The 23,206-nt window shown below is 47.1% G+C and overlaps 1 protein-coding gene across 4 annotated transcripts in view; it reads right to left on the bottom strand.

Annotated features, from left to right (window-relative positions):
• The window catches only part of Dgkg (diacylglycerol kinase gamma), a 193,012-nt gene that overhangs the window by 89,894 nt on the left and 79,912 nt on the right, over positions 1-23,206 (bottom strand). For 3 of the 4 annotated variants that reach the window (XM_051191207.1, XM_051191210.1, XM_051191209.1), the window contains 9 exons: positions 18,116-18,233; positions 16,426-16,514; positions 13,738-13,854; positions 12,775-12,867; positions 11,674-11,733; positions 9,227-9,306; positions 7,963-8,037; positions 5,141-5,226; positions 53-142 (listed from right to left, as the gene is read on the bottom strand). In XM_051191207.1, coding sequence (XP_051047164.1) covers positions 53-142; positions 5,141-5,226; positions 7,963-8,037; positions 9,227-9,306; positions 11,674-11,733; positions 12,775-12,867; positions 13,738-13,854; positions 16,426-16,514; positions 18,116-18,233 — 808 coding nt within the window. The remainder of the gene's footprint in view (positions 1-52; positions 143-5,140; positions 5,227-7,962; positions 8,038-9,226; positions 9,307-11,673; positions 11,734-12,774; positions 12,868-13,737; positions 13,855-16,425; positions 16,515-18,115; positions 18,234-23,206) is intronic. The other variant, XM_051191208.1, reaches the window with a different exon arrangement.

Here is a 23,206-nt window from a genome sequence, read left to right on the forward strand (position 1 = left end):
CTGCACAGCATCCTGGAAAACCCTGTGTGACATCAGCGGCATGCATACTCACCTCCTCCCCAGCGGAGACATCGCGCAAGGTCATTCCCCGTTCCAAGAGGCAGGACAGCCACTGGTGGGTGCTTTGTGAAGTTGGCCTTATCTACAACCCACATGAAGGACAGACATGCCATGTGGTTACAGATGGCTGCATTAGCTTATCATCCCCAGCTGTCGCTTGCCTCCCCCACCCCCCACTGTAATCACAGAATCCTTCCTGCATTGGAGACCACACCACTTGCTGAGGTCATTCACAGCATTTGCAATGTGTTCTCGGCTACAAGTTTGCTGAAGTTGTCAATCAATTCTTCATATTGAGCTAAATCAGTCTCCCTATAATTTTCCCCTATTTATCCTAAACATGTCTCAATTCTGTTCATCACATACCGCAAAAACATTGGCTCATGCGATTTTAATACTTAATGACGACCAACATTTGTTTCTGTTTACTGCCCACAGCAACCTAGCAAAGATGGAGGTTTATGAAGGAAAAGTGATTCCAGAGCCTGGATCCAAACTCAGCTTTCTGGCTTCAAGCCCATCCTGTAGTCTTCAGGGGCTAAGCAGGGCATAGTGAAAGAGGTGTGCCTGGAAGTAGGTAGGGAATGGTGGAGGTCTTTGGAAAACTGACAAAGCTCACTGAAAGACAAGTGTGTGTGTGTGTGTGTGTGTGTGTATAGTTTTTTGAGACAGGGTTTCTCTGTATTGCTTTGGAGCCTGTCCTGGAACTCACTCTGTAGACCAGGCTGGCCTTGAACTCACAGAGATCTGCCTGCCTCTGCCTCCCCAGTGCTGGGATTAAAGGCATGCATCACCAATGCCTGGCAGTCATTTATATTTTAAAGCTTATGAAACAGCACTGTGCTAAAGTAGGAAAGCCTCCAGGTGTTACCTGACACCCACATACCAGTTTATTATCTCATGACTCCTGAGCTTTCCAGAATACAGACCTCCACTCCTTTTCCCTTCATGGTTGTGTAGGAGTGCGACCAGAACAGTCAGGGAAAAATCACAGTCAATAGAGCTTCTGTCTGCTGAAATCTTCAGTGTGTTGCCAGGGCAGGGAAGGTTGGAGGGGGAGGTACAGGTATCCATTGGGTTTTCAGGGACATGTACTCAAACCCTGCCCTATAAGATGCTCAGGATATTATCTATGAGTGGGGGTTAGGGAGGGCCGGAGGGATCAGTGTGGGGAGCTCAAACCCGGCTTTCCTGGCAGGGGAGTTCAGAAGCACTACTAGTAACCTGACCTGTGCTGGAAGTGGTTGATCTCAGGGCTGAGATTACCACTGATGGGCTGAGGTGGAAAACGGAATGATGCAATGAATTCTCTGATTGTTCCTGACATATGACCAGAGTCTCCCTGCATTCACCTGGAGTGAACTGTTTCTTTATGTCTATCCCTTCTCCTGTGGTTGCTGCCTTGACAGGTTAGCCATCCTTGAAGCACTGAGCCCAGAAATCTGCATGGCATCCTAACTTTCCCATCTTCTTCAACCCTTTCACCCACACAGCACTTCCTATGAGCTGTCTCCGAAACAGATTTCCCAGCAACCACTTCTCTCCATCCCCATGGAGACACTGAGTGAGTACAGGGATGATTTCTCCACACTATTCAGGTTCTACAGCTTCCTTTCCTCTGTCTGCCTCCAGGTCCACCCTCCTAGTGTGTTCTCTGAATTCTGCCAGCTTTACCAGTGTTACAGCTTCCTCAGCTTGCCTAGGTCTCTGGATCCTGGTTCTGCCTTTCTTCCTAGCCTTGACCCTCAGCACACTTAGCTTTCTGCCCTCCTAGCAAACCATCCTGAAGTGTTCTCTGTCCTAATACTCCTGCTTCTCAGCAAGAAGCTACCTCTTGTCACCTGGGCCTGAACTTGATGACTCTTCTATGCTCCTGGAGCATCAGGGATGGTGACCATGTCATGTTCTCTTATAACTGCTCACTTGTTTGTCCCCTGAATGGACTGTAACTTCCTGGGAGAGTGTTTCATTTGCCATGGCATCTCCGCTTGGATCCACTGAATCCTGCCATACGCCAGATGTGGTGGGAGGTAGCCCTGGTCAGGCTCTCGTGGTGCCTACAGTCTGCAGTGGAGACATGCTGCCTGAGATCTTTGCACACATATGTACGATTGTACCTTTTTACTGGAAAGGGAGGGGAATGGCCCTGTTACAGGGTGACGGTGGCTGGCTGGTGTGTAGGAGAGCCCCTCACTCATCCATCGCAAGGGGCTACACTTCAGTTGAGGCTGGGGAGCACTCCAGATGGGAAGAGAAGTTGGACAAGGCTCTCTGTGTGGAGGAAGATGGCTGCATCGGAGGGTCTGAGAGCAGGGCTGGGTGACTGGAACCCCCAGACTAGGAGAGCAGTGACTCAACTACCTCAGCCCTTGGCCTCATTAGAAGAGAATCATCTCCCAAGGAACCGCAGGAAGCGCTTGTGTCTTTATGCACACCACAAACCCACTGATGTTAGGCTAAGAGTGTTATGGCTGAAGTGGGGGAGCTGGGAGTGAGAACCTCAATGGGTTGGTGGCGATCACGGCACACACCTTAAATGATGAATGAGGGAAGGCTCACACTACACCCTTTTCCTCCCTGGCCTCTCTTTGAACCATCACTCTGTATGAAAAAGTCTAGCATTCCTTTCATCTCACATCTTTCTCTTTTCTGAGCTATATCTGACTCCAAAGTTCTCTGCAGAGGAATTTTGTATAATGTTTCTCCAAGGGTTTCCTCTCAATGAGTGGAATTAAGGGGATGGTGCGGAGAGCCCGAGACTGCGGCCATGAGCTGCCTTTCCTCCCACAGATGCTAGATGGAAGTCTTTCCTCTTCCCAGAAACTTCCGAGTCTACAGTGGCAGCAGAGTGGTGTGTGTGTGTGTACGTGTGTGTGTGTGTGTGTGTGTGTGTGAGATATGTATGTATATGATGATGTGTGAGTATATGTGTGATGTGTATGTGTATGATGCATGTATGAGAGATGTTTATAATTTGTGTATGTGATGTGTATTGTATGATATATGATGCATGTATCTGATGTGTGTGTCTGATGTGTATGTACCTGATGTGTATGTGTGTGATATATGTAGATGTGTATGTGTGTGTGAGATGTGTATGTATATGATATGTGTGTATGTATATATCTGGTGTATGTGTGTGAGTGTCTGATATGTGTATGTGAGATGTGTATGTACCTGATGTATATGTGTGTGATATATATATGTGTGTATATATATATGTTATGTGTAGATGTGTATGTGTGACATATATGTGCATGATATATGTAGATGTGTATGTGTGTGTGTCTGGTGTGTGTGATATGTGTGTGTATGTATATATCTGGTGTGTGTGTGTGTGTGTGGGCATGGGAACCAAAGCCTGGCTATAGGGGAACAGCTGGTAGCTGGTGTGCCTTCTCCCAACCCACTCTGAAGGCCTCACCTTCCCTGCCTGACTTGGCTGGGGTCTAGTTCTGGCCAACCTTGATTCTTCTAATCCTTCTCTCAACTGTGTCCCAGATGTCAGCAGACCTTGTTGCCCCCACCCCAGGAAGACATACAGGATCATGCACTCCTCACTTCTTCCTGTTTCCAGGCTTCCACCGTGTCTCAGCCCTGGTCACCTCTCACTTGGGTCACTGTGGGAGCCTCTTAGCTGGTCTCCTTGCTTCTGTTGTCATTAGCACACCACATTCCTTAAAACCATCTGGAGTCTCGGGACTGTCCCAGGCTAAAAGCCTTGCTCTACCTAATGCCTTACCCACTCTTGTGACCTCATTGCCTCTGCCTCAGCCCTGTGTTGCTTCCTGTGTGTACTCTGCTCTTGGCCACGCTGGTCTGCCTTCAGCAACCCAACCTGTTCCTACCTGAGGGCCTTGGCCTTGCTGTTTCTTTTATCCACACAGCTTGATTCTCCAGTTCTTGGAAACAGCATCATTTTGTTCCCTGTGAGCTCTTCCCTGAGTGCTCACAGATTGCAAACCCACTCCTCCTCTAGACTCCCTTTGTTCCTCCCGTCTTGCTTTTTACTGCCCTCTGATGTTCTATACGTTTCACTCATTTCTTTGTTGCCTGGTCCTTGCCTCATAGGTTCTGTTAGGACACTGGTGGCATCTCTAGACTCCAGCAGGGCTTGGCTCATAGGGATTCAAGGCTGTGTTTGTGTGATGACTGACAGAAGGAGCAGAGCAGCCCTGGACTCATGGCTTGTCCTGCCTCTCTGACTGATGTCACACATACACATCAGGTACATACACATCTCACATACACACATCAGACACACACACACACATCAGATACATACATCATACATCATACAATACACATCACATACACAAATTATAAACATCTCTCATACATGCATCATACACACACATCACACATATACTCACACATCATCATATACATACATATCTCACACACACATCAGACACATACACACACATTATACAATACAGATCCAGTGCCTTTGTTGGCAACTTTTCTGTCTTTCTGCTATCTATTGCAGAATTTGCCAAATCTACCTGGGTTCTGCTTGGGTTAGGTCTTGACTATATCCTATCCCTAAATTTCACAGATAATCTCCATCACTTTCTGGATCCAGGCAGGGCTAGGCTAGACCTCAGGCTCCCAGCTCTTCAGCCCACTTCCTTGACTTTTCCAGGTAGGATACAGTTCAGCGTAGTCTTTCTCTGTTTGCACTGATCTGCACCTTCCAGATATGTTTTCTGGACCCATGTCCCAGGCGTTCATCTTCAGCTGGTTTGCCATGGGCTGTGACCTGCACTTAGCTCCTTGGCCTTCACTCATCCCGTGCTCTGGATCTCTAGTCCTGCTTCAAATCTGTCTTATTCTGCTACTGGCCAGCTCAGTCCAGGACAGATGTGGTTTTGTTTTTGTTTTTTAATACAAAGCCTACAACGAATCTCTTCCTGTCCCCCACCCCTGCCTCCATATCTAATCAGGCATCTATACACAAAAGGGTGGGCACCTGGATGGACAAGGCACAGCTTCATTCTTTTTTTAGTTCATTGCTTTCTGCTCACTTTAAATTTCCCCACTATAAACAATAAATAAAGGCCTTCCTGGCCATTCTTACCAATGCAATCAAGAATCCAGCCAACTGTCCCATCTCCACCACAGGCAAGAACTCGGAAGTCTGGGGTGTCATGGAAAAAATTCAATCTAAAAAGAAGAAAGGCCACAGTGGTCTTGTTATTAAGTTGTGACTAACATTTATGTGTGTGTGGTGTGCAGTGTGTGTAGTGTGTGTGTATGTATGTGTTTATGTGTGTGTGGTGTGTAGTGTGTGTATGTAATATGTGTTTATCTGTGTGGTATGTGTATGTTGTGAAGTGTATGTGTGTGTATGTGGTGTGTGTGTGTGTGGTGTATAGTGTGTGTTTAGTGTGTGTTGTGTGTGTGTGTAGTGTCTGTGTGGTGTGTGTGTAATGTGTGTGTGGTGTGTAGTATGTTTTTATGTGTGTGGTGCATGTATGGTGTGTAGTGTGTGTGTATGTGGTGTGTGTAGTGTGTGTGTGGTGTGTAGTGTGTGTTTATGTGTGTTATGTGTGTGTGGTATGTGTATGTGGTATGTGATGTTTATGTGTGTGGTGTGTAGTGTGTGTGTGTGGTGTGGTGTGTGTTTGTATGAGTGTAGTGTGTGTATGTTGTGTGTGGTGTGTTGTGTTTGGTGTGTGTGGTGTAGGTGTGTGTGTGTGTGGTGTGGTGTTGGGGACTGAACCCCTGTTTCCAGCCTATAAAGCAAACTATCAGTGAACTAACCACATTCTAGCCTTAACATCTGATACCTCTGAGTCAGTCTCCATGTTCCCTGAAATAAGGGAAAGCTCTTGATTCTTTGGGGTTGAAAGAATCACCATTCTATATCCAGAATTTCCTGTGCAATGCTACCGATGTGTGTGTGTGTGTGTGTGTGTGTGTGTGTGTGTGTATGCATATGCTAACATTAGGATAGAGAATCTGCTCCGACATTCAACATAGACAGAAAACCATTTCTGAGAATTTCTCAACTATTTGAGAAATTCAGTTTTTACATTTTGGCATGAATACAGATAATCCCTAATATTTTGACTCCTCTTAAGCCCTCCTGATGTGTGTCTTAAGCCCTCTTTAAGAGAGAAGCACTTAATTATCTGGGTCTTCATGTTCTCCTCTGGGACCCCCTACCAAGGGGAGCGAGACCCAATTTCTCTAGGAGCCTGAGTCCTGTAGAGCAGGACCTGGGGTCCACTGACCTCCAATGGGTCTGTGGACAGAATTCAGAGTATCATGAACTTGGAAGAGAAAACATTAACATCTCCTCTGATCTCTAGTGGAAACTTAGCATTTCTTTCCACATTTCTTTCCATTATGAATGTAGGCGACAGACCCCAGAGGCTTCGACAGCATCCACAACTTTGTCAAAGTGAACATCACAGCTCCTCCAATGCCTCATTATGGCTGTACCACAGGTCACATGCCATTATGTCTGTAGTTTGTGGCTATTGCTGATTAACATGTTGACAGAACATATTCACTTACATACCACAAGTTTGTATTTTAGTTTTTGACAACTACTTTCAACATAATTAGTTTCTCTAGACATCACATATTATTTCACGTTCTGCATTAGAAAATACTGTTTTGGATGGAGTCTGTAGTCCAACAGATTGTGTCAGGAGTTCCTGGCAGAAAAAGTCAAGAAGAGAGAAAACGGGACCTGTGGACACCTGGAGGTGCAATTTAGGAATCTCCCTTCTCAGCTGGGGAGGGGGATCTGAGAAGACCCCCAGGATTCTCTTAGCACCGATGCCAATGTTGGCAAGTCAATATCCTCTCTCATTTTCCTTGAAGAGCCCTGCTTCCTTTAGACAGGGAGTTTTCTGAATGAAGGCTCCCTTCAGCTGGGTAGCCTGTTTGCAGACAGACAGACATGCACACTGAAGATACCCTGTATTAAATGTCCTCCAAGAGAGAGGAGCAGAAAAGGCATTTAGTAAATGGTGGTGCTATTCAATAGTAACCCGCAGACACGTGACCAAGTTGGCTACTGCAAGGGCTGGACGGACTGATAGATGCACACCCGTGTGTCTTTCTCCTTTTAACTGGGCCTTGAGCTTCCATTTCCATAAATAACCACTGTGTCAGACAACCAAAAGACTGGGACAGGTTCCGTTTATAGACACGCCCCGGGAGGAATCTCACTGAATCTAGAGTAGAAATGCAGGTCAGGAGGTGTGAAAGCCTAGACCAGCAGAGGGCGCCAGGGCACCAGCTCTGACTGGGCAGATGCCTTCAAGCCTATTGAGGTAACAATTTCTGATGAGGAGGATAAGCTCCACCTACCAGACCTTCAGTCAAGTCACAGAGGACCTGTCCCTTCCCCTCTAACCTCTCTTCGGCTTTCTGCTAGAGATCAGTGAGGTGGGAGAAGGGTCAGGGGGCGTGTAGCCATTGCATAATTGGATGATTCAGGAAAAGAATAGTTTCCTTGACTGAATCCTTCTGCGGCAGAACACATGACAGATTTTGAGTCACAGTGTCAATCCGGAGAGAGATGGCATTAAGAGAGCCAGCTAACAGCCTTGCAAGTAAGTTCAAACAGACCACCAGCCTGACCTCCCTGTCATCAGTCCAATGACTGACTGGTTCACAGATTTCCCTCTGACATCAACACCTCCTCCAGGGACAAGGTACATGGGGCCACTTCCCAAACAATAACCAGGGCCAAGGGAAGGTGAGAGGAAAGGAAAAAAAAAAAAAGAAAGAAAGAAAGAAAGAAAGGAAGAAAAAAAGAAAGAAAGAAAGGAAGAAAGAAAGAAGAGCAGAAAAAGTCAAAAGTCGGAGGTTTAAAAGGTGACAAAGGAGGGTGTTTTCTTCAGAGACCAAAGCAGGGGAGAAGAAGACCGATGTCCATACCCTGGAGCAGGCCCCCCGTTGTCCAGGTTGAATACTTGTTTGGGGTTGAGCAGGTAGTGGAATTTCCGAAGAATTCTATGGAGGGAAAGAGGGGTGATGAGAAGGAAACAGGTACAGCAGAAGCCCCCTGGGGGCAAATACCTTTGGTCCTGTCTGTGAAGCTTGAACCTAAGAGGGGAAATACTGCATGAAGACCCCAATACCCCAGTGCACCTGGCATACCCACATCCTTACCTCTGGCCCAAAGCCGCCCAGCATCTGCCTCCAGCCCCACCCCAGGAACCGCTTACTGCAGCAGTTATGGTAGGGAAACCCAGAGAGCGGGACTGTTGTTTTCCAGCGCCCTCCCTGTTGGAGACCTCTGGATATTCGGTGTGGTTTGGGTAGGAAGAGCCTGCCTTTTGTAGACTGGGCCCCAGGGAGAGAGCCTGGCACCCTCATAAGCGTTCATGCAGGAGGTGGGGCTGGAAAACTGAGCCAGGACTAGGGACTAAGTCTGGGCTTGGGTTCCGGGCTCTAGCTTGGGACCACTAGGTTCGCGCAGGAGGCATCTTGCTGCTTGGACAGAGATGGGATGTCATGGTCCATGCTTGAGCCCTCCCTAATGTTGTTTTTCTAAACCTGGATTCCTGCTCTTCACCCATCTGCTTATGGATGACTGAGCTGGCCTGGGAGGCAGTGCGGTCCTGCCTGTCCCAGTTCTCCTCCGCTCTGATGAGCTTACACCAAACCCTGCAGTTCCCTCAGATAAGGTGGGGTGAGCTATAGGCCAGGAGGCTCCAATCAGGTGAGTCTCACCAAGTCTTTTAAACCCAAAAAAAGACCTGGGGTGGGGCAGGAAGGGACGCACCCCTCAGAACTCGACTCTGGCAGCCTTCACAGGGGCTCATGTGGCAGGTCCCAGCTAAGCACTAGATCTGTTCTTCCTTAAGGTAACTGTGAAAGGTGTCATAGAAGAGGAAACTGAGGCCTGGGGAATTAACTCACTGGGGCTAGGGGAAGAAGTGGTAAGTGGCCATGAGCCCAGGCTTCCTTGACCGGACAGTCTACTTTGTTGGGGGAGGAAGGGGTTCACATCACGTTGTTTCAGCATTTCTAGTTTGTTGTTGTTATTTTTTTCGAGACAGGGTTTCTCTGTGTAACAATCCTGGCTGTCCTGGAACTCCATTTGTACACCAGGCTGGTCTTGAACTTAAAAAGCTCAGTCTGCCTCTGCGCCCCTATGCCTGGCTGTCTTTCTATTATGAAGGAAAAGAGGACATACCTTTCTCCTTGTCTCCCTCCACTTTTGGGGTTCACCAAGACCAGCAAGGGGTGAGTTCCTGGGCTAGGGATGATCTTATACTTAAAAGACAAGAAGAAAAAAGAAATGAGTATTATCAGATACAGCTTCGGAGGGTGAGTGGCGAGCAGGCTCAGGCAGGGATGGGAAAGGTGGGGCTATTTGCTGTCTGAACTTCCTGAGGGAGAGAACACCCGGCTTCAGCTTGAGAGACTTTCAAGGGGCTTAATGGCAATGAGAGCTGAGGCTGGGATTAGAGATGGGGCACCGGCACCAGCTCCAAATTACACAACCCTGTGGCATTATGCCCATGGCACAAGGTCAGAATTTGTGAGGGGGACACAGTGAGGGTACATCCACCAAGTCACACGCACCAATGAAAGGATGCCCATGAGCACTCAGGTCCCAGCATCTTCCCTGTCCACACACCCTGGTTCCATTTCCTCCAAATCTCGCATTTGTCACTCTCCAGTGGGTGCCTCGCCATTACTACCACACCAACATGCCCAAGACAGAGTGTGTGTCCCATAAAGCCGGTCCTCCTGCCTGGTGTGCCACTCCTGCTAAGGTGTGGTTACTCAACTGGGCATCCAGGGAGAGATCCTGGCCTTCCAAGTCCTTCCCTAGAATTTCCCTTGTAGCCATCATGGTTCCATGCTGTTGAGACCATTCCTACCCCCAGCTGTATGCTCTACATCCCACTCCAGTTCCTTTCAGGGATTCTACATCAAACATGCCACCCCTGCTAATGACACCTGTTGTTCTCAGGATCAAATCCAAAGCAAGGCCTTCACAATCTCACCCCTTTCTTTTATTCTCTCCTCATTCCTCCCATTCCCCAAGTGACAGGCTCAGAAGCCTGCTGCCTGCCTCCAGTGAGTGTGTCTAACTATGCATATGCTCACTCCATTTACTCTTGTCCCATGGTTTGGAATGCTCTCTTCTTTGTAACTTCTTGAAGAAATCCAGAACAACCCAGGACCCAGTTCCAGAGCCATGGCATTGCTCTCAACCACTGAAACTAAAACTATTGCAATGTGAAATGTGCAGTATCCCTGGGAGTGTTTATATTCGTCTCTTTGCATTTATTTTTGTCTTTCATGTTATGGGCAAGATCTCAAGTCATCAGGTAGATTAGAAAAGACAAGGAGCAGAGTGGAGCTTCCATGGGCTCCATGGTGCCTGACACAGGAGTGGGAACTTGGTAAATTTTGTGGATTCAGCTGAATTATATTCCCACACAGAGATACAGCTTGGCTTCATATTCAATATTTAGTGCCTTCATTTGTTAGTTTTAAACTTCACAGCCATCTGTCATCCCACGACAGGTTTACAAAGTGCATTTATTGTTATTTATGGACTTCAAAGGTTTCTCTTGTCTTCTAGGGTAATTGTGTGATACTCAGAAGCATCTTGGAGCTGGGGGAGTAAGTCCTTAAGTCTGGGGGATGATATTCAAAGTCCTTGATAGCCCAGACTACATGGGACCTGCCAATCAAATGGATGCCAGTGTGGGGCAACTTATGTCTCTTGCTGTCAATGCATGTGTGCGTGCATGCGTGTGTGTGTGTGTGTGTGTGTGTGTGTGTGTGTGTGTGTGTGTATGTATGTATATTCTCTTCTAGGTGCCTAAGCTTTCTTTTCTAGGTGTCTAGACCCTTGCTTTGTGGTGTCTAGACTCTTGGTTTCTAGAGCCCCCCCCTTGAGTGTCTAGAGCATTCTCATCTGTTGATGATCCACAATATTTTATTTTGCACCTTCAATCTCAGTCCATTTTGTAATTCCAAAACACACTATCTCCATAGTCTCAGTCTATAGCACTGTGGGAGGCAGGCAGTTGCAGGGCATGCTAAACACACTCTTAAAACAAGGAGACAGAAACTCAGAGGCATAGGATAAGACCCAACTTTTCTATTTCCTGTTCTGTGATTCTTTGTACTTCATCAGGATGCCTTTTCTGCATTCCTCAGAATTTCATGGAGAACATGAAAAAAAAAAAAATATTCACCGGTGATGCTTAGTGAAAAAAAAAATGAGGTCTTAAATACACACTTAAGGATCAAGAACCTTTGGATCCTGTTCATTTGTTTTTGGTAGACTGTGTTCTAGAGAGAGTTGTACAACCACAGAAAACCCATTGCTGGATTTTACCCCAAACATGTTGTAGCTTCATGTAAATTTCTCTTAAAGAGGTGGCAAAGCCAATTAGACCATCAATGGCATCAGCCAATCACCGTGCTCACCATTTGTCTACAGTGTAGCAATCAAGGTCAACCCCAGAGGCCTGGGTAAATGTCCCCCTTGACAGAATTTGTTGGGATGAGAAAGCAAATGCTGAGACACATGTCTTTAGAACCCAAACCCCGCTCCCTGCCCCAGCCTTTGGACTCCTTTAGAACGAGCGGTTGGAATATTCATTCATGAGGTACCTGCGTTACAAGTTCACCCTTGAGGGCCGCGCTGCTGTCGGACTTCCCTCCTTGCCTGTCCTGTGAGAGAGAACACAAGTAACCTTTGAAGAGAAAACGAAGCCTACTACAAGGACAAGAGAAGATCAAGGCATTAAAAGAAATGGCTGTCAGCAACAAAGAGCTCAGACAGGTAGAAAACGGTTTGCACAGTGGGACTTCAGGTTTCAGAAGCGAATACACCCCATAAGTTTCTCTAGGCTTCTGCAGGCCCCTGTGATGATGTAACCCGTGATTACATCACCTGTGGTGACTGTCACCTCAGGACATGGTAAAGACATGGTAGGGATTGAAATAGCAGAAATGTAGCTGGCTGTGGGCTTCAAAAGCAGGCCTTACCCTCATTTTCCCTGCTCAGCAGGACTTGACACCATGGTGTGGCTACTGCTCCTCTCTTTGCTTGTTCTACTTTCTTGTTTCAAAGTTCATTCTATTGAAGTCTGTCTAGTAGATTGCATGGTGTGATACTGTGTGTGTGCTTGTGTGTGTGTGTGTGTGTGTGTGTGTGCTTTTGTGTGTGTGTATGTGTGTGTGTGTGTGTGTCTGTGTGTGTGAATGCTGCCTCTGGCTTTACCTGTTCTTCAAACTATTTATCAAGAGAATAATGAAGCATGCCTGCACCTATTTTTTTATTATTTTATTAATTTATTTGTATATCTATCTATTTATTTTTATAGTTGAGTGCTCTGCCTGCATGTATGCCTGCATGCTAGAAGATCAGATCTCATTATAGATGTCAGCGACTCGGGTGGGAGTCCTTGAGAGAGCTGATCCATGTGTGAACACAGGAGAGGGCCTGGCAGGGACGAAGAAGGCCAAGAAACGTGGCCAGGGGCAGGTGGGCTCTGCCTGAAAGATGCTCAGAGGGGACGCTCCGAGCACGCGGAGGTGGCTGTCAGAAGCTGCTGTGTCAGAGTGTTCTGGCTCAGTTTGTCTGGGGCAGCACTGACTTCTTTTCAACACTAAAAGCATAAGCCCTAGGGACTGCTGGAGAAACACTGAGGATTGCAAAGCTCTGGAGTCTAGAAAAGCCAGAGCCCTGGTAGGGGCAGGACCACTTACTCGGGTGATGGGGCATATGGCGGTAGGCAGCAAAATGTGGTCTTTGAGTTCTCCACCATCACACACCGTCGATAATTCACATTTGCGGTGAAACTGGGGGAAAAAATGGAGATGAGGATGAGCAGAAGTGACTGAAGAAACATCAGGAAGGTGGGTGCAGAGGTTTTTTGGGGAAGCACGCTGTCTAGTGTCCCCGAGTCTTGGAGCACTGCCAGCTTTGGCTTTGAAGGGATTGTTGAGTATGTGTGTGAACATGTGGTATGTCTGCCAGGGTCATAGAAATGAGACCAAGAGCTACCCTCCAAGTGTGGCCCTCTGTGTGGATTCTACATGCATGCCCCTGGATTATACACTCAGAAGGAAGGCTGGCTCTGAGAATAAAACCATGGGAGGCTGGAGTATGGAGTCAACTGAACCATTTTGTGTTCCCTTTGTGTGGCTTGGGCAAGCCTCCTCTTTAGGACTGTTGCCTAGCCAGGGAGCAAAAGACACTGCCCACAATTAGCTTTGGGATGCAGGTTGGGTAGCCCCATGGCACCTGTCATGTTCAGAAAGCTCTGGACTCAGGCCTCTGGGCCAGGCAGGGTGCTACTGAGAGGAACGTGCCTTTGAGCCAAGTTTTAACTCTAATGTGTGGAGAGTGAGCTTTCTAGTATCTAATCCTTGCTGCAGTCTGCAGGTACCCCAACCTCAGGCAAAGGAGAGTTCTCAGGCTAGCCTGCCGCTCCCAGGGGCTGGTCATGTAGGCAGTAGGTTAGCCGACTTCTTCAGCAGCCCCTCTCTCTGGGCAACCTGAGGAGTCATTGGAGGCTGAGAGGCAAAAACGGGGTTCTGGGTCCCTCTTTGCCTTATTCCTTCGCTCTACACTTGCCCTCTGGAGGGGTGCTCACTGATCCAGGCTATATATAGCTCGAACAAATCCCACACTGAAAAGAAGTTGGGCCGCCCTGGGCACTGACCCACCGTCATCTGGCACCACACGCAATGCCGCGCGGTGACACTCTGGTAGCACTTGATACTTTTGTGGCACCGGTCACACTTGACGGAGGAGTTCCCTTCCACCCACGCGTGCTGCATCACCTGTGGGAGGGAAGGGAAGGATACCAGGGAAAGCTGTGGAACCATGCCCCTGGGCCCAGGGTGCAAAGAACTGGGAGGGGCGAGGAGCCCAGAGGGCCCTGTTTCCTCAGTAGTGGAAGATCTTTGGATGCAGAGTTCCTCCCTGCCTGGCCACCGTGCTAAACAAAGCAGATTAAACGCCTGTACCAGCTCTCACCCCGGCAGGCAAGCATCTCTCCTACTGTCCCTTTGCCTTGTAGAACTCACTGGCTAGCCAGGTCTTCATGGGGGTCCTTTTCTGGGAGGCAGTGTGGTACAGGGGAAGCCAGAGGGCTGGGGTGCAGACAGAATCTATGGGAGTCACCCATTTTTCACCTCACAGCAGAGTGCCTTTGGTGGCTTTCGGAACCTCTCTGAGTCTTTAGGCACTAGCATGAGGCACCTCTGGGATTCTGGGAGAATGCAGTGAAAAGGTGCGGTCTTCCCTGCTGCACTTCCCCTCACGCTCAGCTGTCTATTACACTCACCTGGGGGTTCCCTACAGGTCCTAACACTCAGCCCACGCTCCCAATAAACGAGTCTCTGGGATTGGGTCCTTTCACACACATTCCCTGACCATCTGGATGGAGCAAATACCTGGGAGGGAAATGCCGCCAGCATGTCTCTAGCAAAATGGGAACCTCTGACCCACTGCTTGGGAGCCTCTGTTCTCAGATCTCTCTCCCTGGAGTCCTACAGAACTCAGGACTTTCCCCCAAGGTGCCCTGAACTACAGAAGAGAAAAGATGTGAAAAAGGGGCACATATCTTGAAGTGCTCGGCTTCAAAAACTATATTAGAAACTTGGAAAATGTCTGCGTGGTATTATCCTATTTGCATTACACAAGAGCACATATCTTAAATTACTTCATAGTTGTGTGACACTATCCAAAAGATGTGCCACACTTGGCTTGTGTCTTCCCACCTCCAGCTGCATCACTGAAGGTACAAAGAAGTCACTTTGTGAATCTGTCACCTACACGGCCACACTGAATATGCGCTGAGATTACTGTTTCCATTTTGCAGAGGGACAGTTGAGGCTTCAGAGAGGTAAGAGACTGGCATTAGGTTCCAAGGGTGGTGACTAGTCACACAGGGACCCACAGCTGGGTCTTTTGACAGGGTGGCTGTCTCAGTCCAGTGTTGCCCCCCTCCGTCTGTTGTCTGAAGAAGTGGTAAGAGACTTGTGCTGTCCCTGCAGGCTCACAGGGTGTGCTCTCCTGGCGCTCCAGTCACTGGCTTCTCCAGGCATAGGAGGCCCACTGTGTGTTCGGATGGAAGGCAGGCATGGACAGGTGTGGATGAGGAGTGGTGTGGAAAGAGGAGACAAGAGGTCATGCAGTGGTCGCGGGGCATGCATATGAGGAGTCCTCTGAGGAGCCTTCCCCCAGGGGGCCTTCTGTGGGTGGGCTGCGGGCCATCCCACCTTCTCACCCTCTCTCATTCCTCAGCTACATCTCCCCTGCAGCAATGCAGATGGTCTTCCCCAGTTTCAAGGGTAATCTAATTCCAGGGTAAGGCTCAGCAAATGACACCACCCACTGGTTAGAAGACCCTGGGAGCCATTGCCCACCTCTTCCTGTGTATCTACCTGGAGCTGTGCCTCTCAGCTGCCTTTCACACTCCTTCCTTCCTTCCTTCCTTCCTTCCTTCCTTCCTTCCTTCCTTCCTTCCTTCCTTCCTTCCTTCTCTTCCTTCCTTCCTTCCTTCCTTCCTTCCTTCCTTCCTCCCTTCCTTCCTTTGCCTGCTCTGCCTTTGTTACAACCAGTCCTAAAGGGTGGATGGAAACAGATCCAATCTGCTCTGCTTTGGGGCAGTGCTACCTTCTGCCATGACTGCTGGAAAAATGCTCCCCCCCCCTGCTTCTCTCCTATACCAGCCTCAGAAAGTCATGTATTTAGCAGTTCACCATTTCTTCATGCCTGAAGCTTCTCCCCGACATTTGATTGCTTTCTAATCCGGAGCGGGTTTCCCAAACTGTCCTCTAGGTAGGGCCTCATCACCTTGTGCTCACAGCTCCTTGTTCTCCCCTGTAATCATCTTCCTACCCAGCTATTCCAAACCAAGTCCAGGCCATGTCTCCATGCTTGCATACTGGAGCTCCCTTCTGCTAGAATGCTCTGCCCTCTTTCATGCCCTATGAAGCTCCCCACGTTCCAAGAACAAAGCAAGTGCCACTTCCTTTGCAAACTTTTTCTTTCAAGCCTGAGCTGCACTTCGGCATGGCCAGATTATAACAGCACTCACGTCACGACTATGTATTTGCACTATGCTCACATGTCCATCTGTCTCCATAGCCTGGGCAGCATTTGAGTGGATTGGATACCATTTCTCATAACCTATGGATGTCCTGGCATAGCACCTGGCATGCAGTGGGCCTCAGGGAGATGCTGAATGGATTGATGGATGAGTGGGATGGCCTAGGGGTGGTCTTTGAGGCAGAGAAGGAACTAGAGAAATCTCTCAAATCCCCTTCCTGCCTAGGAATCTGTGATGATGGCCATGTTGTCCCCGAGGCAACATGCAGTAGAAAGAGCCAATAGGTATCACCAACCTCGCCACTCCTTTTGGCTTTGGAGTATGTTTTCACGCATCCAGGAATGTTTTTGGAAACACAGCGTTGGTGGACAGTATATTTACAGTCTGGAAAAAAGAAAAAGGACAGTGCTATGAATGCCACCATGGAATGATCCAGACTCCCTTCCCCGGTGCACATACTTCAGTGAAGGCTTGTTTCTCCTTCTGGGTGGTCAGCAAGGAAGAGGTGTATAGAGTTGGCCTGGCCCAGAGGAAATCTAACACTGTGCTGTTGTTCTCTGAGCAGCCTGCAGCCACCTCTCAGTTCTTCACACTACCTTCCTCTGATGGCAGTGACCGTGCAGAAAAGTGACCTCAGAAGGAGCAGTGTGAAACATAGATCCCCAGCATTGTATGTCAGGGTGCCTGTGAGTGAACAGAAAGGCTGTGGCCACTGGGCTGATGGATGCAATTGGGCACAACCCACACCATCTTGAGTAAGTGTTTTGCCCTTTAGAAATTCAGGACCAACTGGGAAGTGGTGTTGCATGCCTCTGATCTCATCACTCAGGAGGCAGAGGCAGGCAGATCTCTGTGAGTTCGAGGCCATCCTGGTCTACAAAGTGAGTTCCAGGATAGTCAGAGCTGTTATACAGAGAAACCCTGTCTCAAAACCAAAGGCCAAGCACACACACACACACACTCACTCACACACACACACACACACACACACACACACACACACACACACACAGAGAGAGAGAGAGAGAGAGAGAGAGAGAGAGAGAGAGAGAGAGAGAGAGAGAAGGAAATAAGAAATTCAGGATCCTCTGTTGATGTGCACACGGTAGCTTATCTTTCTCTTTCCTGGGCAGGGATTTTTGCAGTATTAAGTGAGGCATTTGTGTGCAGCACCAAGTGCACAGTCAGATTGAGTATTCCATAATTTGTTGTTGTTGTTGTAACTGTGATTATGCAAATAGCCAAGGACCAGAGGTCTCACACTTAACAGGAATGAGAATATGTTGATAAGCTGATGTTTGAATGGGTGGACCTATTCTTCAGGCTGCCCCCTCCTTGGGTTCCAGTTGGTGTCTGCTATCCGGCCATGAGGTGGCTAGCAGGCTCAGTGTACCCCATTCTCTGGCTCCTCTGAAGCCCCTGGCTTTAGCCCCATTCATCTCCTCTTGCTCTTTGCCCCCCTCTCCCAAATCACCTCTTCCTCTCCCTCTCCCTCCATTTCTTTCTGTGTTCACTTTCTTAGTACTGATATAATCCCTCATTTGTGATTATATTTCTGCTTTCCCCTCCAGTTTTACTAAACAGACTACAAAATGAAGTAAACATACAATATTATCTTCCATTGCACTTCTAGAATATAGAGCATGTTCTTAACTAATTAGAAAGCGCCTCTAAACACACATGAAATGAACATTGGCTGGAAACACAATTGCAATTAGTATGAGGTGCTTTTAAACTTCTGTAAGAACTTTTACATTTTTTTTTTTTTCTAGAAGACCAGTGGTCTGGGACTCCAGCAACACCAAACATCTTGTCCATTTGACTCAGCTAGACCCAAAGCAGGGCACAGCGGCCCTGCTGTTGAAATATTAGAGGTGACCTTACCCCTGGGAAACAAATGACTAGCCTTTCCCTGGAATGTTCAACTACTGAGTGCAAAGCAGACAACCCAAGAGGACAGATAGGCTTGGGGGACATTTACTCACAAATGCAGCACAGGCCTTGCTTCCGAACACCCATCAGCATGATGTGGCAGAAGTTGCAGTAAGTGGGCTTCTTGAAATGCTTCAGAGTCCAGGCATGCCTCCCATCCCCTTTGGAGCCCTGTAGAGGTAAGGGATGTGAGACATGGAGCTGGTACCTCACTCAGAAGCCAGAGGCTGCCTCATGCTGCTGCTTATTGTCTCTAAGAAATGTTCTCTTCTCAAACTTGGAAGATAAGTTACTCAGATTCATTAACAAATTCTTAGTGTGTGTTTTCTAAAATTAGCACATGCAAAGGGAGACTGCATCTGAATGAAGGGGGGGAGGAGCTAAATAAGCCCTCTCCTACCTAGATGCCCAAAGTATAAAGGGAAGAGCAACTTGATATGTCTGTCTGTCTGCCTGCCTATTTCCCTACTTATCTGCTATCTATCATTTATCTGCCTGTCTGTCTATATACCTGCTTATTTATCTGTTTGTCTATCTGCCTATCTTTTTGTCTGTCTGTCTGTCTGCCTGCCTGCCTGTCTGTTTACCTGACTACCTGCCTATCCCTCTATCTGCCTATGTATGTATGTATGTATGTATGTATGTATGTATGTATGTATGTATATACATATCTATCTATCTATCTATCTATCTATCTATCTACCTACCTACCTACCTCACCTGTCTATCTAAAGAGTCTTTAATGATTGCAATCTTTGAGTTGCCAGCATCCTTCCTTGGACTCTAGTCTAAAGAGATAACTTTTGAGAAAACAGTTGAGCATTTCTGTGCTAGTCAGACACAACATTATTTCAAATAGTGAAGAGCTAGAAATATCCTAATGATCTCCAAATCACTAAAATTGTAGTACAGCCATATAATTAATACTAGGTAGCTATCAAAGAGATATTTATAAAAGCATCCAGTGGCATAGGAATTTGATCATGATATAATAAAAAAATCAAAATACAAATTTGATACTGTATTATGATTTCAGTTGTAAATAATAAGACATTTAATGGGAAGCTGTTGTGGTGGCACATGCCTTTAATCCCAGCATTGAAAGCAGAGGCAGATGGACCTCTCTGAGTTTGAGGCCAGCCTGGTCTACAGAGTGAGTTCCAGGACAGCCAGGGCTTTTTAGAAAGACTCTGCCTCAAAAAACAAATAGACAAGCAAGCAAACAAACAAATAAAAGGTATTTGAAGATATAATGGTAGAAGATTTCATGCACCTGTTAACCCAAGTTAGCTATATCTGGAGCAGGGTATTTGGCTTTCCCCCTCTAGTTTCTGATTTCTTTAGTATCTTCTGAAATTTCTCTTGTGAGTATAGACTAGCATTATAATTAAGAACAAATGGCTTAGTAAAAATAACATGTTTTTTTGAGACAGGGTTTCTCTGTGTAGCTCTGGCTGTCCTGGAACTCACTTTGTAGTCCAGGTTGGCCTCAAACTCAGAGATCTGCCTTCTTCTGCCTCCCCAGTGCTGGGACTAAATGCATGCGCTGCCACCACCGCCCAGCTAATAATGCTAATAATGTACTTATACCAACGTAAAATTATTTAGATTTATTTTATTTTATGTGTGTGAGCCTACACACACACACACACACACACACATACATACACACACACACACACACACGTGCGCGTGCACCCTGTGTGTGCTTATACCAACTTTCTGCAAACAGATAAAAATACTGAAGTAAGGGCTGGTGAGATGGCTCAGTGGGTTGAGGCACTTGATAGCCTTCATTTGACACAATGCAGAGAAAGGGTAACTCTTAAAGGCTGTTGTTCTCTGACCTCTACAAGTATACCATGTCACCATGTGTGTAGAAAGCCCCATTCCATGTAAATAAATACACCCAACTAAAGCAACAACAATACTAAGTGAGAGCTATGGAGATAACAAATGTTTTTCTCCCGAGTAGCTCAGGGACAAAACTATTCTCAGTCACAACATGTATGAGCAATGCTTCACATGGTCACATTTTCCCTGGCACGACAGGTCATCCATGTTCCAGTCCCTGGCACACCACCTGGCTTCAGTCTGGCTTTGGGGGCATCCTGCCTACTGAAGGTTCTCCATTGTGAGCAGCACTGGGTGCAGCCTGAAGGACGGTGAAAACTATGGCTGGAAAGTTATCCTTGGATGTGTGATCGGGAATGTGGAGTCCAGTCCTTACATCTATCTGGGTGTCCATGCCTTTGTACTGCTTGCTGTGGTCAGCCCTACATTGTGAGCTTAGATTATGATCTTTGTAGTCCATATTCTTTGTCAAACTCTTTTTTCAAAAAAAGATTTATTTATTTAGTATGTATGCAGTGTTCTGTCTGCATGTATTCTTGCAGTCCAGAGAGGGCACCACATCTCAATACAGATGGTTGGAAGCCACCATGTGGTTGCTGGGAATTGAACTCAGGTCCTCTGCAAGAGCAGCCATTGCTCTTAACCTCTGAGCAATCTCTCCAGCCCTCTTTGTCAAATTCTTATCTGTTACCCCAATTTTTGACTTCTTACTACTTCAAAACCCTCTTTAAAACCTGAGTTGTACCGAGTTAAGGTCCCTTTACCCAGAGGCCTGCAGTTCAGCATCCAATTCATAAAAAAGACCAATGTATTCATCCCTTTGGCAGATAGTGCTCCAAGGGCTTATAATGGTGATGGTGATGATGATGAATGTTACTCCAGTCCCCTGCCAGATCCAAATCTGTACTGAATACTAGGGGGCACAAAAGTAGTGGAAGAGGGTAAATGTATTACTAGTATACGGATAAAAAGACAAAATCGAGCAGTCTCAGGAATTCTGTAACCAGGCCAGTGCCACAGGTGACAGTAGCCTGTGCACTTTTCTCCACCAATCTACAAGGATTTCCTGGACAGAAGGAAGTGTAGCTCTCTGTCAGCAGACCTGCTTATTCACCAGCTAGAGAACCAGCATTTTATCTGGAAACTCCCTCTCCTCCCCATCAAACCCTCAGCTCTAAGAAGCAAATGGGCTGAGGGGGACTCAAGTCAAGCTTCTGCTTGGGTTATAGCACCATCGTGTGGCCTGTTCATTTCTGGCCAGGTTTTGCCCCATTGCTCCAGGAGACAGATGGTTTGCATGCTCTGTGTAGAGAGCCCAGCATTCCCAGGGGTCATATCTGTGAGTGAAAATGGCAAGAAAGCAGCAGGCCATTCAAGACATTGGTGGGGCTTTCTCTAGAGGCTGGATATCATTCACTAAAAAAACTTGTTTAGCACACAGTTCTGACAGACTTAGAAAGATTTTGATTAATATCATTGAAATTTACATTTATTTTCTGTTTTCCATGTTTTGTAATGTGAATTCTAGTTTTGCTCAAGGCTGATTTGGTATTTGAAGGGGACATTGGACAGGATATTGAAGAAATACACAGGCTTTACCTGCTGCCTCTAGAAATGTGGGTGCTTTCCATGCAAGATGTTGGGGTTCATTGACCATTAGCACAGTCAATGGAGGGAGGGGAACAGAAATTGGTTCCTTGTGCTCAAAAGGTGCCTGTTTTTTCCCCCTCAATGAGAACAAAACAAAGCAACAACAGTGTAGTAGGACAGCAACCAAGCCTAGCTTCCCCCTTGCTCCAGAGCCAAGAGAGCATCGGCAGCAGCCTACATCGCTTCTTTGAGCTCATGTGGCTTCTTGTATGTATAGCCCCTCAGGGAGAGGCCACTACATGAAGGTCCCAATGTACCTGAGTGTCCTGGCTGGGCCTCTGCTTAGGTTTGTGCCTTTGGCCGGTCTTTACCCCACCAGCCTCCGTTTGTATAATAAATGGGATAAAACAAGAATCACAGAGGACTCTTCCAGCAACATCATGTACAAGCCCAAGAGTCAGAACATGTTACGAAGCCAGGCCCAGTATGCAGGCCTGTAAACCTAGCTACTCTGGACACTGAATCAGAAGGACCACAGGTTCAAGCAACAAGACCTGCCTGGGCTACAGAGAAATCCTGGGATACAAGGCCAGTCTGTGCAAATGAGCGAGACTTTGACTCAAGAATAAAAAGCAAAATAAGATGGAGATACAGACCAGTGGCAGAGTGCTCACCCAGCATGCGTGAGGCTTTTGACTTCACACACACACACACACACACACACACACACACACACACACACACACACCTGCAAAAAAGAAAACAGAGTAAGGTCTCAAAATCTTGCTTATTTTTTAGGGATAAGTCAAATACCCTCCAAATGCTCTGTCTAAAGTGTATGGTGTTGGAAAGTGTGGGGAATTTGGATCAAGGTATAATCTACTTCTGCACAGTTTTCCACCTATACAAATTGGGATAAAAAGACCTACCTTTTCTGTTTTGATTGCTAAACCAGAGTCCATACACGACAGCCCCTACAGCAGATCACATTCTCCCACTCCCTTCCTTCCTTCGACAATTCTTTTACTTTTAAGATTTAAAATTACACGTACCTATTGGCAGAGGGGGTGTAGGGCCCTGCATGAACCCCTGAGGTGCCTTGAGCTAGCCTGAAGCTGTTGGCCAGAACTCTTTGCCCCAAGGCTTTTGTTGGTACTCTTCCCATGACAACACACACCCCGTGACAACACACACCTCGTGACAACACACACCTCGTGACAAGAGGAGCTAAGCCTAAAATTTCCTGTAATTTTCCACTGTGCTATAAGTCGGTATTTAAGCCCATTCTTTCCTCTCAATAAACGGCATTTGGCATTTGGCGTTCCGACATTGCCATTGAGCGAATGACCCGCTGTCTTGTCTTTATTTCAATCTCTAGGCCTTTGCCTGATTTGTGGAACAGATTGTAGCACAGGCGCTACAAGGGGGTGAGCAGGTAGAGGTCAGATGAGAAGGAAGTTAATTCTTTTCTTTTGCCATGCGGGTTCTGAGAATTGAACTCGGGTTATCAGTCTTGGTGGTTAGTGCCTTTATGTGCAGAGCCATCTTACTGGTCCTTCTCCTAGCATCTTAAAAGCTAACTTGGTGAAAACATGAGATTCTCCTTTACATTTCTTTTGCCTGGTGGAGTATGTGTCTTGCAGGTAAGTGCTTGGTGTTCTCTTACAGTGTGCACACAAAAAGAATCCCTTAATAATAGT

Source organism: Phodopus roborovskii, unplaced genomic scaffold, assembly GCF_943737965.1.
Source record: "Phodopus roborovskii unplaced genomic scaffold, PHOROB, whole genome shotgun sequence".
Lineage (NCBI taxonomy): Eukaryota > Metazoa > Chordata > Mammalia > Rodentia > Cricetidae > Phodopus > Phodopus roborovskii.